Genomic DNA, 16,329 nt, shown 5'->3' with positions numbered 1-16,329 from the left:
TTGGGTAAGTCATTCACTTCCTCCGTATTGGAATTACAGTGTTGTTTACACGGGAATATTACTTTTCCTCTTATCAGTTTACTGATGGAGTAATAATCAGAAACATTACTGTATAATATTATATGAATAACATATTGTCGAAGTTGACAAAAACTATGTATTTGTGGCATATATTTAATTATTTAAAATAAAGTGGAGCATTTTGACAACCCCGTTCGGAGATTTGACCAAAAATCCGGGACATTTTGTAATTGAGGCAATTTGACGGCCACCCAGTATATATACATACGATACACTAAAACTGTACACATTCCTTACACCAGGGATAGTCTACAACATATATAGCCTCTCTGTTCACACTAAACGCTACTTTGTGGAGTTATATTTCTTAACACATGATAGAGGTACCCGAGGCTTTCTTGAGTTTCATCTCTTAACACAAACAATCATTGACAATGTAAAGTTTTATTTTCTAACACATATATATCGAGGTAACATTCCTGGTTACCTGTTGCCCTGCAGAGCTTTGTCAAATACAACATTAAATATTTACGAGAAAAAAATATTGTTTGCCACAAAGACATATATATTTCCATAATTGTATGCGCATGTAAAATTATATTGAAAGTAAAACTGGTATGTGCGTTGAATGAATTTAATTTGTGTTCTATTTTATTTGTAAATTCCTAAATTCGCAGCATGAAATAGGTCTGTAAAGTAAATTTCTTTATAATCCCGGCAACTGATATCGATATGTATCGAGTGGCCAGTTTGACCCGTTCCCTCGTATTATGTATAAATTGTAACGACTGCATTAGAAAGAAAATATATTACAAATATATCTACAAATAACATTTGAAGCATAACTTCATTTTTTAAAGATACAAATTTTGAATCAACACTGGGTGTTGCGCAATAAAAGTTCTCTACTGTAAATTAATAAGTCATTATGGAATTATTTTACCAGTTATAATATCTCATGAATATATCCTACAGTTAACATAAACTTAAATTAGTTTTCGTGTGAATGACAGCATTATATAAACGATAAAAGGACTGTCGTGCATATAACAGACTTATAAACACGACATTGTCTTGTATATAAAAGAGCATTTTATACACGACGTCGTGTATATAGCCACAGCCGTCGCTGGTCATTCTATGCTTATGTTACAGACATTCTGATTGGAGGACAACCACCATTTAAAACCAATGGAAATGGCTTTGAGAAATGTGTGAATTGTGTAAAGCTAAACAAATTCCTTACTAATGTTGGTGGAAATTTGAGAATACACCACATCACGTTCATATGAAAGAACTTTGTTTCGTTTTAAAACTATATTATTTGAAAGTGGCGTATAATTATTTCAACGAAAATACTCTAAATAATACGAAACTGCTGACAGAAACATGCAGATTTGTATGTTTACCTTGCGATACCAATGTTTGGCACCCGTGTTTTGCGTAAACGCTGGGTGTTAGGTGTCATTTTCGTCGGATCGTTGATATATTTTCTTGCTGCAACATTTTCAAAGGTAATGTCATATATCCGTGTAAAAGGGCGAACTCTACTGTACTTATTTTAGTGAAAAAACGAAACAGTTTGCGAGTGATCAAATCCTCGCTGGACGATAAATCGATCAGTCAAACGGGTATGGACGTCGGGATATGCTAAAGGATATCCCACCATGATAATCCCCGGTACATGTTGTGTTTCTGCATGCGGCCTTCTCGGAAGTCACTAGCAATTTGATCTGACGCTTCCCCAAACCATTCTTACGTTGTGTTAACTTAATTAATCTGTGAATCATTGTTCCAATCAATGGCGTTTATACAACATCATTAATTTTGCAGAGAACAATAAAATACATTTCCTACCTAAGCTGACACTTTCCAGCAGTCAATAGACACAATTTCCGGCTAGAGTGCAGTTTACCGGGCGCGCGACCCGGGACTGCTGAGCGCTCGCTAATGAGCGCGCTATAGTGATAGCGCGCTGTAGAGCTACTGAACTGTCTCACTTTACCGCGCTGATGTATCCTTAGGGTTAGGGACCCCCCTTCTAGATCCTTAGGGTTAGGGACCCCACTTCTAGATCCTTAGGGTTAGGGACCCCCGCTTCTAGATCCTTAGGGTTAGGGACCCCCCCTTCTAGATCCTTAGGGTTAGGGACACCCCCCTTCTAGATCCTTAGGGTTAGGGATCCCCCCTTCTAGATCCTTAGGGTTAGGGACCCCCCTTCTAGATCTTTAGGGTTAGGGACCCCCCCTTCTAGATCCTTAGGGTTAGTGAGTAAAGGTTAGGGTTGGCAAACCTTAGATGCGATCATATCCATATATCCATCCACGAATCGAAAGTCAAACGATAAACGTCATCGTATATCATAGCTTCGCTGGATTGGCTGCACAACATCTTGAAAACAATGCCTAGGTGTGGCTTCTCGCTTTGATGAATGGGTAGGCGGGGCCTAGCTCTGCGCATGCGCAGTAAATGAAAACAAACCATAATAGTTTGTTTTCATTCACTGCGCATGCGCAGAGCTAGTGGGATAATGACCCGTTAAACGAGCACTAACTAACTGTGATCGCACCGGTGGTCCCGAGGTAGCGTGTCCGCTAATTAGTCTAATTAGAATCCCACGACCCCTGCTGAGAGCGTTCGAGCCCCGCCAGCCCACAGCGAAAAAAATCGGAAAAAGCGCGCCCGGTAAAGTGCACTACTCCCCAATTTCCAATGCCTTATACATCCTCGTTAAAAGGCATTTGCATGCGATGTCCGAGCATCCGATTAGTGAAGTGACATCACCAGTTTTCAAATGCTTCCATAGATTTAAAATTTTGACAGGGCTTCCCCGCTGAGAGAGTCACATGACTTTCTCTTGACATGTAAACACTGCAGACGCTTACATTTTTTAAATGATGTGCATGCAAGGAAAGGATGCAAGCTTAAATTGCTCTCTGTTTACAATATTTCCAACACTCTGTTTACAATATTTCCAAAGTGACACTTACCTTTGGAAGCTTCACACGAAGCATTTTGTCGGAGCTGATGCGGTGTCACATGACTCATTTTAACACAAGAAAATGCTCAAAATGGCCATTCAAAAATAGGAATCTTTGAAAACAGCTTACGCAACTATATATACTGGAACTCTCTATTATTGCAGCATGTGAAAACATCAGGAAAACAGAAACGCCATGCCCTGTATTAGCTGTTTACATGTGGAAAGTACATAAAATAAAATAAGCACTCTTGAAAAAGTCATTCATTTCATTGGAATGACATGTCTAAGCAATAATCTCATAGCAATGTTCAGGTATTCATCTTTAAAGTCAGTTCTGGAAGAATTTGAAACTAGTATTGCCATTACTTCTAGCATGAATCAAAACTTGCTTCATCAGGAGTAATCCTGTGACTACTATAAGGTCATTTGCATATTTTCCCAGTGTTCACGACTTGTGTTTCGAGTAACAGATTTCATATTCAACATTTCTTATAATTGGCATTCATTGAAATTATTTGCTTTATATAATAACAAACATAAGATTTATGAACAGCAAACAAGTCTCACATGCCACAAATAACTACTTCAGACAAAGTCAGTGTGAAATATTCAGTCAGACACTGGAGCCAGCAGGTTGGTGACTTCAATCTGACCATTGGCCAATCTGCTGTATTTGTCAGTAGGACAGACGCTATTTGTGAACACTGTTTTCCATCCTAAAAATATAACAGAAAGTGACTTTTTATGCAAATTCACCCCGCACTCAGCAGCAAATTATGTGGTATGTTTTAAGGCGGCAAAACAACATTTTGTAGCACTGTTACCTTGTATTCAAATGAACACAAGTTTCAAGTGTTTGTGTTGAATACATAATGATATTACTAATGTGAATGAAATTCATAACTGTTTTTTACCAACAAAACTATTTAGTTTCGTTACTTGTCTTAGTAAATGTTTCACACTGTCATTTGCTGTACCACGTGCTATAGTAAGAGAGTAGCAATACGAGATAATAGAGATTTGCTTCAATTTTCGAGACAAACAAGGTGATCGGAATTGCTGCAATGACATTGAATAATTTGGATATTGAATGGACTCTATAAACTTACTCTGGTCGGGACCAGGAAAACATTTCAAATGATACAGAATGTTGGATAATTCATTGTCTCCATGCTTGAATACTTTTCAAATTGTACCATACATTGTAACTATCGTATATCATGAAAATAATGCTTAATAGCTATTATCTAGGTAAATAAAGGGGAAAAAAACAAATTCTGTATTTGCATGTACATGTATAACAACAGAATGTTAGTTGTCAACTGGCTATTGACTGGCTGATTGGCTATTTTAGTCCAGTATCAGGATAGTTTGTCATATTGTACAGATTGATAGTGTCATAGAGACCAGAAAATGGTGTCAGACTTTGGAATGTACAGATTTTGGATAATTCAATGTTTAAGTTATGATATTACAGAAGAACGCTGTCAAAACCTCAGTAATATGTCAGACTTCACAGAGTGTCGGCTATTCAGATGTTAGATTTTGCGTAGTCGACTGTATTCAAGCAATATTAATTCATTGGCACCAACAATGGTCACAGATTGTGCTCATGTTGGGATCTGAACCCGGGTCTTCAGTGTAACATGCTAATGCTTTAACCACTAGTTATCCAGTTAGACACCAACAGAGATACCATGAGTTGAATCCTGCTGATCCACTGTAGATTATTTTCGTTTTATCATACTGAATCTGCTAGGCCCAAAACAGTTGAATCCTGACAATCCACTGTAGTGTATTTTGATTTTATGTGGCATTATGTGCTTGTTGTAGAAAATGCTTTCCGTTTATTTCAGTCTGATGATCTAGTGTTGGAGGAGTACAAAGTGAGGAAAACCCAGCGTCAACCATTCCAGTGGCAAGCCAAGATACCAGATGAAACTGAGAACAATAACCGCACACTTCGAATACGTTGTCGTAATTCTGTACAGGGGAAACACCTACTAGTAGATGAAAGAGGTAAATTAGATCTTATCACTATTAGCATAACCAGAAAGATACCTTCTTGATTAAAGCTCACATCAGAAAGATGTGAGGAGGCTAGGCCCACAGTGTGTCATCATACCCTGTGTTACTGTCTTCCTGATAATATCAGGTACTCGATTGTCTTGCCTGCATTATTTATGGTATGTCAATTCATGCTGTTGATCAGTGGATTATCTTTCTCAGATGCAATTATTTAAAGACTGCTGCCATATACCTGAAATATTGCTGATTGGTGCAAATCTGAACTCGCTACTGTTAATCTCAACTCCAGAGCGTTATGCTATACGGCACAGTGTGTCATTGACCATTTAAATCCAGGATGAAGTAAAATGTGTAGGGAATGGATGCACAAAAATATTCACTGTACTAAATTATGCACAAGAAATTTAAAGTTTCTGTTACAATCATAATTATCACATACCGTGTACTAACTGCTTAATTACCAGCAGCCTCATAATTCATGTAAGGGCCCTTGAAATTAGTAATTGGCTGACCTCTCTGAAATACCTTGATGTGGCTGTGATGCTGATGTGTGTTTTTCTTAAGGGTATGTCTGTGAGAGGAAACATATAGGCCCAGGTTCCTGCTGTGATATTCGAGGCTCATCCACTCGCCGCTACCAGTGTGAGAGCTGTCTGTCCAACGGTTGCTGTACAGTGTATGAATTCTGTGTCTCCTGCTGTCTTCAACCAGATAAAGTAAGATGATTACCTTTACATGATGTGCAGGATAACGAATGTTGTTGTTAATCAATACATTGATTTATCGCAAGATTGTCATAGAATAATGTCATACTTTTGGAGAAGAATTGTACTAAACAACTTCAGTGCTACAATGATCATAAGCCTGTGTTAAAGCATTATTATTATTATGATCTCCTTTGTGCTATGGTCATTTGAGGGGCAGTGGGGTAGCCTAGTGGTTTAAGTATTCACCCTGTCACACCAAAGGCCCGAGTTCGATTCCCCACATGGGTACAGTGTTTGAAGTCCATTTCTGTTGTCTTCTACCATGGTATTGCTTGAATATTGCTAAACTCAGCGTAAACCTAAACTCACTCTCACATTTTGCACACTGACACATGGCTATGTTTCAAGAGCCTCTAATCAAACATAGCAATGTTTAGTGGATTAAGGTCTTGATATAATCCCTGTTAATGCTTTATACATGGACCTATCTGTTAATCTTATTGACTAGATGTGGTCATTTAACACTCTCAATATGAATGTGTTCTTTTTTTCCAGAAAACCTTATTAAGAAGAATATTACGAGAGGCCAGCAACGAACCATTTAACTTATTTTCCCTTGTATCAGATCACTTTGAATTGTGTCTAGCCAAGTGTCGTACATCATCCCAGGTGTGTAATCGTCAAACCATCATGTTCTTTCAGTGGGCCATAAATAGTCCGGTCCACTTCACAAAACAGACCTAATTAGTCAGTACTTAAAATTAAAGAACACTCTAGATAGACTAAAGGAAACAAAAATTACAGTTTCCTTGTATTGTGTTACTGTTAACATGATGACAATAGAAAATCTTGAATGGTTATTCTTACCAAATTCTTTTTTGATTTGTATGCTTGTATTGTTTGCAGTATTAGCTTTCGTTCTTTCATTCAGTTGATGAGTTTTCCACTTGCCGCATGCTTTTTAATGTATCAGCGAAAAGGTCAAGAAGATTAATGTTTTTATTAACTACAAAAAAACAAAAGTATGACAGTTATAAAGTTTGAGCATGGGCAAGATTACAGAATACCGGAGACCTTCTGCCATCTTTGAAAGCAAACAAGTTTATGTTTGGGTAGAGTTAGCTTAAGGGTAACGTTTTGGGTTTGCATTAGGGTTTGGCTTAGGGTTTGGGTAAGATCTAGGGTTTGCGTTACGGTTAGGGTGACGTGACACAAGGTATTCAGTATTCAGAAACTGTACCTAAGTATGCTCTCTTGTCTACTGTACTGTGAGTAGTGTTCTGCCTTGCTCATTACTGTGAATAGTATTCTTCCTTGTCCATACCAGGATCAGGAGGTTGAATCTCAGTTTTGATCTATTTTTGTGCAAAATGCGTGCTTATGAAAAAAGATACACATGAGTCTGTTCATGTTCAAGCTTTACCCTAGTTTTGACCAGATACACCTATTTTTGAAGTACAAGCAGTATACAAGTGCAGGCAGGTATCCCGAACATTGCAGTGACCTCCTCCATTTCAACATGTTCAAGTCAAATTTGGAACATTGAACCAACATTAACCCAATATGCTTGACAGCTTATCAGTTTTACCTGATCATTGGGCCAGAACTAGCCCCGAAACATTGTATCCAAGAATAAAAAGAAGATGAAACCCAGAAAATTCTCTGTGTTCATTGCATGACAACTCTTATGATTTCTTTTTCAGAGTGTGCAACATGAAAATTCCTACAGAGACCCCAAAGCAAAATTCTGTTTTGGAGAAAATCCCCCCGATCTTCAGGCTGTTGTTAACTGAGGCTGGCTCAGGTTAGGCACCCTGGACAGATGATGTGTATATAGTTGTACAGTTGTATAAAGACAGATGTACATATTCGTTCATTATTGTGTACATATCAGTGTATTGTGATATTGTGTTGTATATTGTGAAAATGCCAGGAGCCAATGAAATCAAGCCGACAGATGAGCAGCCATTCCGTCTGCAGTGGCTCAATTCATGCTACCAACAGACACTTCTGCCTGATGCACCATGGCATGGTGTAAGTATTGTTCCACTGTTTCACAATGTGCTTGTCACAGATTCAGTTTGAGGTATTAGACTCTCATTTTGCTGAAATGTTTGGCATGAGTCATCATGCTGGTAATGAGTACTGTGCATGAATATAAGATTTCACCACAAAAGTGTTTTGATGTCCCTGCTGCAACGCCAAACAGGGAATATGTATTCAGCAGCATCTATACATACGTCCTGTTTCTTGTTAATGTGATATCTCATGAACTGTTGTACCCAATGTCTTCAAAGTTGTTGACAGCCAACATTGGGGGCAGACACCAGTTGATTTGGCTGACCTTGACCTTATTTTCAAGGTCACCACGACACTGACCACATTTCAAACTTATTGTAACACAATATCTCAGGAAACATAACACCCAATGTCTTCAGTTACGTCAGCCGCCTACATTAGGTGATTATGCAGACACCAGTCATTTCAAGAATCTTGTATGTGAGCGCAAAAATGAAAACTAGTAATTAAGTTATAGATATTCTTCTTAAGCAGCAAGTGATCAGATTTGTAGTGGTCACCTACACTATTACACTTCCATCTACACTGTTGAAAGTGGTAGTCCACAAGGAAATGTCAGTTTGCCCTGCCTCAAGCAGCAGGTCATGAGAGTAGTGTGTGATATTTCAGATTGAAAACAAGGTGGCAGAAGTGCTGGCACAGCGGGTTGAGAAACAGTTCATCCATCCAGAGAGACGGGAAGCACTGCTCGATGTGCTTGGTCAGCAGTTTGTGGACTCATACCTCAGTAAAGTTAAACGAGATCCACAGCTGCTGGTAATTGATTGTTTTTGTAGTGTCTGGGTGTTAGTATGCTTTCTTAACTTGAATACCTGAATGAATTTTAGAAGACATGTTCAAGTGTCTGAAACTTATAATGGGAGTAAGTTCAAAAGGCAAGTGAAACCAAATGTGCAACAAGTGTTGTCATATCTCAACGCAGGGAATGTAGCTCATCCATCTTGACCCAGGCTACCTATGTTCAATATTATTAGGTGAATTCACTGGACAAAGACGTATATTTAGATAATCATATCCAAGATCCATAACATTCAAGTCAGCACATGTTTTCCTTTATCAAAAATGTTGATTTGCCTGTCATATATATAGCTGAAAGATACCTAAGTTTGACATGACACAGCAAATGGTCAAAGATACCTGTTATGAAGTGCTCAGGCATGGAGCTGGTTTGACAGGAATGTTGGTGTTTTTATTCCAGGAACCACCTAACATGTTGAAGGAGGAGAAACAGAAGCTGATTGTTGAGGCTCAGTCCTGGCTAAACAGTCAGATGTATCGAGCCGTGAAAGATGTAGGGTACCAGAGGATCATCACCGGCTCTCAGGCTGAGTATGTTGCTTTTATTCTGTGTAGCCCCGGTGTAAAACATACAGAGTACCTTGTCTTTAAGCATCTGTTGTTTGATCCTGAGCTTCATCATTCAAAAAGATCGTCCTTCTTTCTCAGGATGGCATTATTTGGACCTGATCTTATGAAATATTGAGCTCCAAATTTGTTGAAGTGTTAAATTAAAAATTTAATACAATTTCAGTGTCACATTGAGGCAGAAACTTGCATTTTTCACACAAAAAACCCATACAAATAATATTTTGTGTGCATGTTTTGCATGCATAGATTCTGATCTATTTAATTTCAAAAAGTATCTAAAACAGAAACATAAAAAAGCAATAAATTTTGAAATGATTCAGGATTGTTATGAACATTTCATGCGCAAAAGATTTGGACTACTTACTTAGAATTTTATTTCTGCACACACTCGTTCAAAACCAAACGAGAACACTGAATTAACAATTAATAGGGTTTTTGCTTGGTCAAGGTATCTTGTATGTCACACTTAATTTCCTATATTGAATGTTGAATGCAAAATACAGTGTAAAAATTGTGATAATAAGGAATGCTGCCATGAGTACCTAGTCCAGAATCCTACACAACTCCCTGCACCTGTTTGTTGGCTCTGTCATGTGTTAAGTGTCCACAGTGTAAATCATCTTCCACTCACTTATTGAAGACATTTGTATGTTTCTTCACCTAGTGATGAGCCGCCCCCTGGATATGCTGAGTTCATGCAGCACACATTTGGTGTGTTTGTGAATGGACTGGACAGACAGTGTTATCTGCAGGAGATGGAACTGGCAGTGAGTAGTATTGTATAATGTCTATTTGAAACAGTGTGTGAGCTGTAGTCAACAACAGGGAAATACATCCCTCAGAGGCAGCTGCAAACATCCCAAACAACCTCCCAAACCTCCCTTGTAACTAGCAGCCATCCCCTGCCCCTGCCCCTGCTTCTGACCCTGACTCTGACCCAGCCCGTCCCAGCCCCTGTCCCTGTCCCTGTCCCTAACACTGACCCAGCCAGGCCCCCAATCAGACTCAGCCTCAAACTCAGCTCAGACTTTCATGAACAGCCTCAATGTCACTAGTCTAGTCCCTAGCCTTATACCCAACTCCAAGCATCAAAAACAACCCTTAACCTCAGAAGCAACTTCTCACAAGCAACCCATATCATCTCCATCACCTCATAGCCACACAATCAGCCTGACTCATCAACTTGGTGGTTTTTGTTTATTGTGAGTCTAACTACATTCCTGCAGCATGATAGTTTGACTTAAAGAAACTGATAATAGGTTTGTCGATGTAGGAATTGGGATCAATATTGTTTGTAGGTTTGTCAACACCAAGTCTTAATAATGGGTTTCATCAGAGTGGAACACATCTGGAATAATACCTGTATTAATACCAGATGTATTATTTAAAGATTTTCATCACAGTGTCATATAAAAGAAATGCCATTCAAATCAGTGGCCAAGCAGACACACTCATTCTGTTACAGGGCATGTTTTGTCCTCAATGAAGTATAGCACAAACCATCTTTAAACCAAACTGTCACTCTGTCATAGCACCAGAAGCAGAAGGAATTACTGAACAAGCGGAAGGGTCTTAGGGATGCCATGTACAGACTGCCTGCTCCAAGCAGGTTCAAACCAGCATCCTCTGCAACTTCATCAGCCACCAGCAAATCATCAAAACCATCCACAAGTCAAATCAAGAGCAAGTATTGTATTCACTGTGTTAAGTGCTGTAGGATCATGCTGATTGCAGTTTTCTTATTCTAGGGCATTCTGAATTGTGATCCTAAATGTCTGTTTATTTGATTGTATTATCATGGATTTTAAAAACTGTCAGAAGTTAATAAAAATTTCCTCATGAGATTTGTCTCCAGCAAAATCACTGGATTATGGACTTTATCAGCTGTTTTTGAAGGAAAATTCTAGATTCTCTTACCTGCTTAATTTGCTCAAAACATTTTTAGTCTAATCTGTCCTGTTTCCTTCCAGCAATGGTGCAAAAGGTTGAAGGGGACCCACCTCCACTGTGGGGAGTACAGAGTGATGGTCTGGGCAATTCCATTGTGGCCATTCTAGAGCGAGATCCTCGCAAGTTTGACCATGTTGCAGGACGCCTTCATGGTCGCCAGTTGCCAGGGAAGCTGCGCTCATACATGTGGGCAGATGTATTGTTTAAGATAGAGAGGAAGAAGATGAAAGAAGTGTAAGCTGACAGTTCCAACTTGGGATACTTATTTCTAGTCATTTAAGTGTACCCATTAATTATGGTTAGACCAAATGTTTCAGGGACACGATCCCAGGTTAATGTCCTAGTATTGCCCATAGGGAGATCCTGAATTATTGTCCCTTTGGTGTATTGCCCTTGAGGAGATATCAGGCTATTGTGGCATTACAATATTGCCCCTTGGGACATACCAGGTTTTTGTCCCTTTACAGTACTGCCCTTGGGGAGATACAAGGTTGTTGTCCCTTTGCAGTATTACCATTAGAAAGATCCCAGGCTATTGTCCCCACACAGTATTGCCCCGGGGAAATGCCAGGTTTTTGTCCCTTTACAGTACAGCCCCTAGGGCAATACAAGGTTATTGTCCCCTAACAGTATTTCCCCTGGGAGATCCCAGGTGTTTGTCTGTTTACAGTAATGTCCCTGGGGCAATACAAGGTTATTGTCCTCTTGCCATATTGCCCCTGGGAAGATCTCATGTTTTTCTCCCCGCACAGTATTGCCCCAGGGATATCTCCGGTTATTGTCCCGTTACAGCATTGCCCGAGAGAGATCTCATGTTAATGTCACCATTCAGTATTGTTCCTTGGTTGATTCCATGTAAGACATGGATTTATCATAGTATATATGCCTCCAGGTATGTTGAGAAGATGATCCGCGAGAGATTTGCCCATGGTGTGACCCGGGGGCTGAGTGAACTGAGGCTGAAGCGAGCCACACAGTCCCCTATCAATGGCCTTATAGAGAATGCTACAATTGAGGTCAGTTTAGATGATTAGTGATTGGTTGTTCATGTCCTTTCATTTTTGTTACATGAAAATAATGTACAATTCAGTGATTTGTATTTACATTGTATTACAAGTGCCAATCGAAGATCATATCAGCAATGTCACTGCCAGAAAATTCTTCAACTGTTCCTTTGTTGTGTTGCAGACCTACACCAAGACAACATCCATGGTGAACCACAAGGAAGCCAACCATATGAAAGAGACTGCTCGTGCCCTGAATGTCCTTTATGTGTATGACCGGAGCTATGAGCCCTATCTCATACACTGGCTCTTCCCTCTGCAGCTGGCCTTCAGGAACCCCACAGGATTACTGGATGACAAAGGTGGGATATTCAGTAGTTGGAGTATGGACTTGTATGGCTCAGTTCGGTCCAGCTGTCCACTGAGGTGTCCTCGATTTACTAAATTCAAGAAGGACCATTGGCATTCCTTGAAGGAGACATCTATTGACATTCAGTGGTTTGTTGCAGGGGAGCATGTATTTGAGCTGGCGATGTATCTGGACCTGCTGAACACCAACTGTTTCCCCAAGTGGCCCCAGGTGTTTGCAATAGCAGAACAGGTGATGAACACACTCCAGCAGGCCGACCCAGAACTCCACAACCACCTTACCAGCATAGCCAAAAAGAACTTCAAGGTTAACCCCAAGGTATCCAGTCATTGTCAGTTCAGAATGTTAAGCTCCCATTGTGATACAGTTTGCTGGGTGGAGTAGACAGTTGATGTTGTGTGATTAGGTGCCTAACTCTGAGTGAGTGACTGAGTTTAGTTTCATGTCATACTCAGCAATATTCCTGCTATATGGTGGCAGTCGAGTCTGGACCAGAGAATCCAGTGATCAACTGCATGTGCATCGATCTGCACAATTGGGAATCCAGGACTTGTGTAAACCAAGTCAGCAAACCTAACCACCTGATCCTGCTAGTTGCCTCTTACAACAACCACAGTCGCCAATTGTGGCAGGCATGTGTTGCTGAAGACTATTTTACCCTGGAGTAAGTGCTTATAAGAGCACTAGAAACTGTACATTTCTGAGAAAAAAGATCCTAAATATATATATGTTACTATTCATGAGAGCTTATATATTATGTATGTTACTATTCATGAGAGCTGACCAAACATCAGTTACTGGATTGACTATTCTTGATGCAATTATTTCAGACTCTCACCACATAGCTAAAATATTGCTGAGAATGGTGTAACAAGCACAAACTCAGACAGCTGTGCAGCTTACAGGCAGGAGACTTCTGAGAATCCAAACACAGTAGTTATTTCAAATCAGCCTATTGTTCTGTGGGTGCATAAACTCAAGAATGGGTTTTAGGGGGCCAGATCATGCTTTGCAGACCTGGATGCATATGGGCTGAAAGCAGTGTTATGATTCTTGGCTTCATACCAACTGTACGGTCTTATTCAACAAAATGAAAGAGGTTTGATGCATGGTTGTACTTGTAAAAATATCTATGAAATCCGAATTATAAACAAAAGATTTTTTCAATTTTTTTGACTGCCTTAACTTTGTTGGATACCCAAGACATCTTGTGATAATATTGCCCATTTTTTGTCCTGATAAGAACCTGCAACTATTACTAAATACTTCAATGTTCAAAATAGGCAAACAATCCTGTCATCTGTGTTTGTTACTGTAAGACTAACTTGTGTCTGAAGGAGTTCCTGGTGCAGCTGATCCATGAGGAGAAGTCCAAGGCAGAGGCACTCTATCAGGCGACCCCTGGCACACTGAGGACGGATATTACAGCAACTGAGTTGCTGGCCAATCCTCTCATCTTCTTCCGGAGGTGGATCGGCGAGGTGAGGACATCCATTATGAGGGATGAGCTTGACATTTCAATAGCAGTTTTGCGTGGCTATGGTTTAGTCCGTTCTTTTGTTGAGCATCATGTGGTACATGGCACCAATACATGTAGTGGCAAGATGGCCTTGATGTCTATCGCAGTGAAATTCAGTGTGTTATTATGGAGGGCAGAAATGTATTGTTATGGGTTTGAATCCCAGATCTGATTTGATTATTTCTTCATGCTCATGATTTTCACCTAAGTTGTTCGTGAGTAGGAGCAGACCTCATTCAGTGAGATCATGTTTAGATCAGCTTTGGGACTCTCTCACCCATCTCACTCATCTTACACACTTACTCATGTCTCACCCAACTCATCCACCAACCCACCCGTGTCACCCATGCACCGACCCTTTCCCTCACCCTCTCTCTCACTTACCCATCCTACCCATCATGCACCCACCCTTTCCCTCCCCCTCACTCACCCACTCACTTAACTCACTTATACCATCCTACCCATGCACCCACTCTTTCCCTCACCCACTCACTTAACCATCCCACCCACTCCCTCACCTTCTCACTCACTCACCCACCCACTCACCCACTCCCTCGCCCTCTTACTCACCCACCCAACCCACTCTTGCTCACCCACCCAATCATTCAACCGCTTGCTCACCCACTCGTTCACTTGCTCACTCACCCATCTCATTCACTCACATGTTTATTGCAGGGCTTCGTCAGTGTGTTGGACACGCCAGGAGTGATGTACATCTGGGACCAGTGCTTCATGCAGGGCTGGCAGGACTCTGTGCTCCTAAACACCTGCCTGTCCCTGGTGGAGCTGCTCAGACACAAGTTCATGAAGGCCAAGGACTACATGGACATGAAGGAGGTAGTGCACTTGCTCATGTGTAGTTGTAAATCAATCACTTGAACCTTTCACTAACTTAAAGGTAGAATAGGAAACAGTTTGATGGTTTCATTAATTTTGGTGAAGTTGAGGTCATAAATTTATTACATAAAACTTTCATTTCTAAGTGGTAGTTTTAAATACAGGTTGCCATTTTTACTTCAGTAATATATTCTTAGGCTATGAGTCATTCATGGCTTGGAAAATGTGATACAGTAATAAACTTCATTATCCCAAGCTTTTGTTAATATAGACACACTGCTTTGTTTTCCAGGTATTCCTGAATGAGCCATGCAAGCTGTACACGTGTGACCTCCAGGCTGCTTGGATACACCTGGAGAATGCCAAGGACTTGAATGATATACCATACCAGAACCGACAGAGGCCTATGTAAGTCACTCATACAGTCCCTTGGGAATATATACTGAACAGATTAAGAAAAGATTATCTCTGACAGAAAAAAACAAAGTGGCATTTCTTTTACTGTTCAGTATAGATGTACATTAGGTCTCTAGTATTTTATGCTACTTGTAATTGAAAATTAGCTGGTCACACTACATGACCTGGTTAATTCCATGTCATTATACCCTGGAAGTGTTACATGTTGCTCATAATATCAGTCACTGGTTTGACTCATCCAGACTATTACATACTTGGTTATGTTGCCGAAATATCACTGAGTATGGCATTAAAGAGTGAAAATAAACACTCAATTTGGCTGAGTAATATAGCTCCAATTCTTCCAGTGAATAGATGAAAGAAGAAACTGTTTCCTTGAATGTATGCCTGTTTCATTTTGAATTGATCCTATATGAATTATGGATGTGTTGGATTTAATTCAGGTCGTCTTACTTTGAAAGCAGATTTCAGAGAAAAAACATACCAATTAAGTCAATTTCAAAGTGTATAAGTAAGACCATGTGCTTAAAATGGCTGTTCCTCTTTGCAGCACTCCAGTGACAAGCAGAACTCCGCCTGTGGCCCCCACCCCCCATCCTGGTTTGCTCCACCCCTGCGGTATCAAGGAAATCAGGATTAAACTGATCATCCCAACCGAGTCTGTCAGCAGGGTATGTAGTAGGGCTGCAATGAATACACTATGTGGCAAAAATGATACATGTCACGAATATTTGGTAAAAATATGAATATCTATTCATGAATACAATATTGTATTTAAGTGATTGATGATCAATATTGAACACCCATGTTAACAAGTGATGAATTGTCACAGCAGTAACCAGTGATCTAATGACACTGAAATTTGGTAGATAATAATTATAGACAACAGTCCCATGTGCAGCCATGGCAGACTAACTTGGCGTGCACTATTGCAAGGCTAGTACATTTTCTATTCTTGCATATCTCACTTTGAAGAAAGACATAAGGGTAAACGCCCCTTAAAAATTGGAAGTATTTGTTCATATTTGGGTCTGGTGACCACAAAT

At 40.0% G+C, this 16,329-nt stretch overlaps 2 protein-coding genes across 2 annotated transcripts in view; both read left to right on the top strand.

Moving 5' to 3' along the window:
• The first annotated feature begins 1,388 nt into the window (after positions 1 to 1,388).
• On the top strand, positions 1,389 to 7,604 carry LOC137294677 (SREBP regulating gene protein-like). The gene is made up of 5 exons (XM_067825750.1): positions 1,389 to 1,535; positions 4,861 to 5,023; positions 5,597 to 5,748; positions 6,295 to 6,408; positions 7,443 to 7,604. The coding sequence occupies exons 1-5, from the start codon at positions 1,443 to 1,445 to the stop codon at positions 7,530 to 7,532; spliced, it is 612 nt and encodes a 203-aa protein (XP_067681851.1). The 5' UTR covers positions 1,389 to 1,442; the 3' UTR covers positions 7,533 to 7,604.
• LOC137294667 (uncharacterized) overlaps positions 7,565 to 16,329 on the top strand; it is a 34,853-nt gene continuing 26,088 nt past the window's right edge. Inside the window, exons 1-13 of the mRNA XM_067825739.1 lie at positions 7,565 to 7,773; positions 8,428 to 8,574; positions 9,017 to 9,147; positions 9,851 to 9,953; positions 10,719 to 10,869; positions 11,157 to 11,370; positions 12,029 to 12,152; positions 12,325 to 12,502; positions 12,650 to 12,828; positions 13,848 to 13,991; positions 14,705 to 14,866; positions 15,159 to 15,274; positions 15,834 to 15,954. Of these exons, the coding sequence (XP_067681840.1) occupies positions 7,666 to 7,773; positions 8,428 to 8,574; positions 9,017 to 9,147; positions 9,851 to 9,953; positions 10,719 to 10,869; positions 11,157 to 11,370; positions 12,029 to 12,152; positions 12,325 to 12,502; positions 12,650 to 12,828; positions 13,848 to 13,991; positions 14,705 to 14,866; positions 15,159 to 15,274; positions 15,834 to 15,954 (1,878 nt within the window). The 5' untranslated portion in view covers positions 7,565 to 7,665. The remainder of the gene's footprint in view (positions 7,774 to 8,427; positions 8,575 to 9,016; positions 9,148 to 9,850; positions 9,954 to 10,718; positions 10,870 to 11,156; positions 11,371 to 12,028; positions 12,153 to 12,324; positions 12,503 to 12,649; positions 12,829 to 13,847; positions 13,992 to 14,704; positions 14,867 to 15,158; positions 15,275 to 15,833; positions 15,955 to 16,329) is intronic.

The sequence above is a fragment of the Haliotis asinina genome, chromosome 1 (assembly GCF_037392515.1).
Source record: "Haliotis asinina isolate JCU_RB_2024 chromosome 1, JCU_Hal_asi_v2, whole genome shotgun sequence".
Taxonomy (NCBI): Eukaryota; Metazoa; Mollusca; class Gastropoda; order Lepetellida; family Haliotidae; genus Haliotis; species Haliotis asinina.
The sequence above is the reverse complement of the archived record's forward strand: the minus strand, read 5'-3'. Positions and strand labels throughout refer to the sequence as shown.

Excerpts from the sequence above, each read along its gene's own strand:
- LOC137294677 (XM_067825750.1), top strand. The coding sequence starts at position 1,443 with ATGTTTGGCACCCGTGTTTTGCGTAAACGCTGGGTGTTAGGTGTCATT. Across the intron at positions 1,536-4,860 it reads TTGCTGCAACATTTTCAAAG|TCTGATGATCTAGTGTTGGA; the intron begins GTAATGTCATAT and ends CGTTTATTTCAG. Across the intron at positions 5,024-5,596 it reads CCTACTAGTAGATGAAAGAG|GGTATGTCTGTGAGAGGAAA; the intron begins GTAAATTAGATC and ends GTTTTTCTTAAG.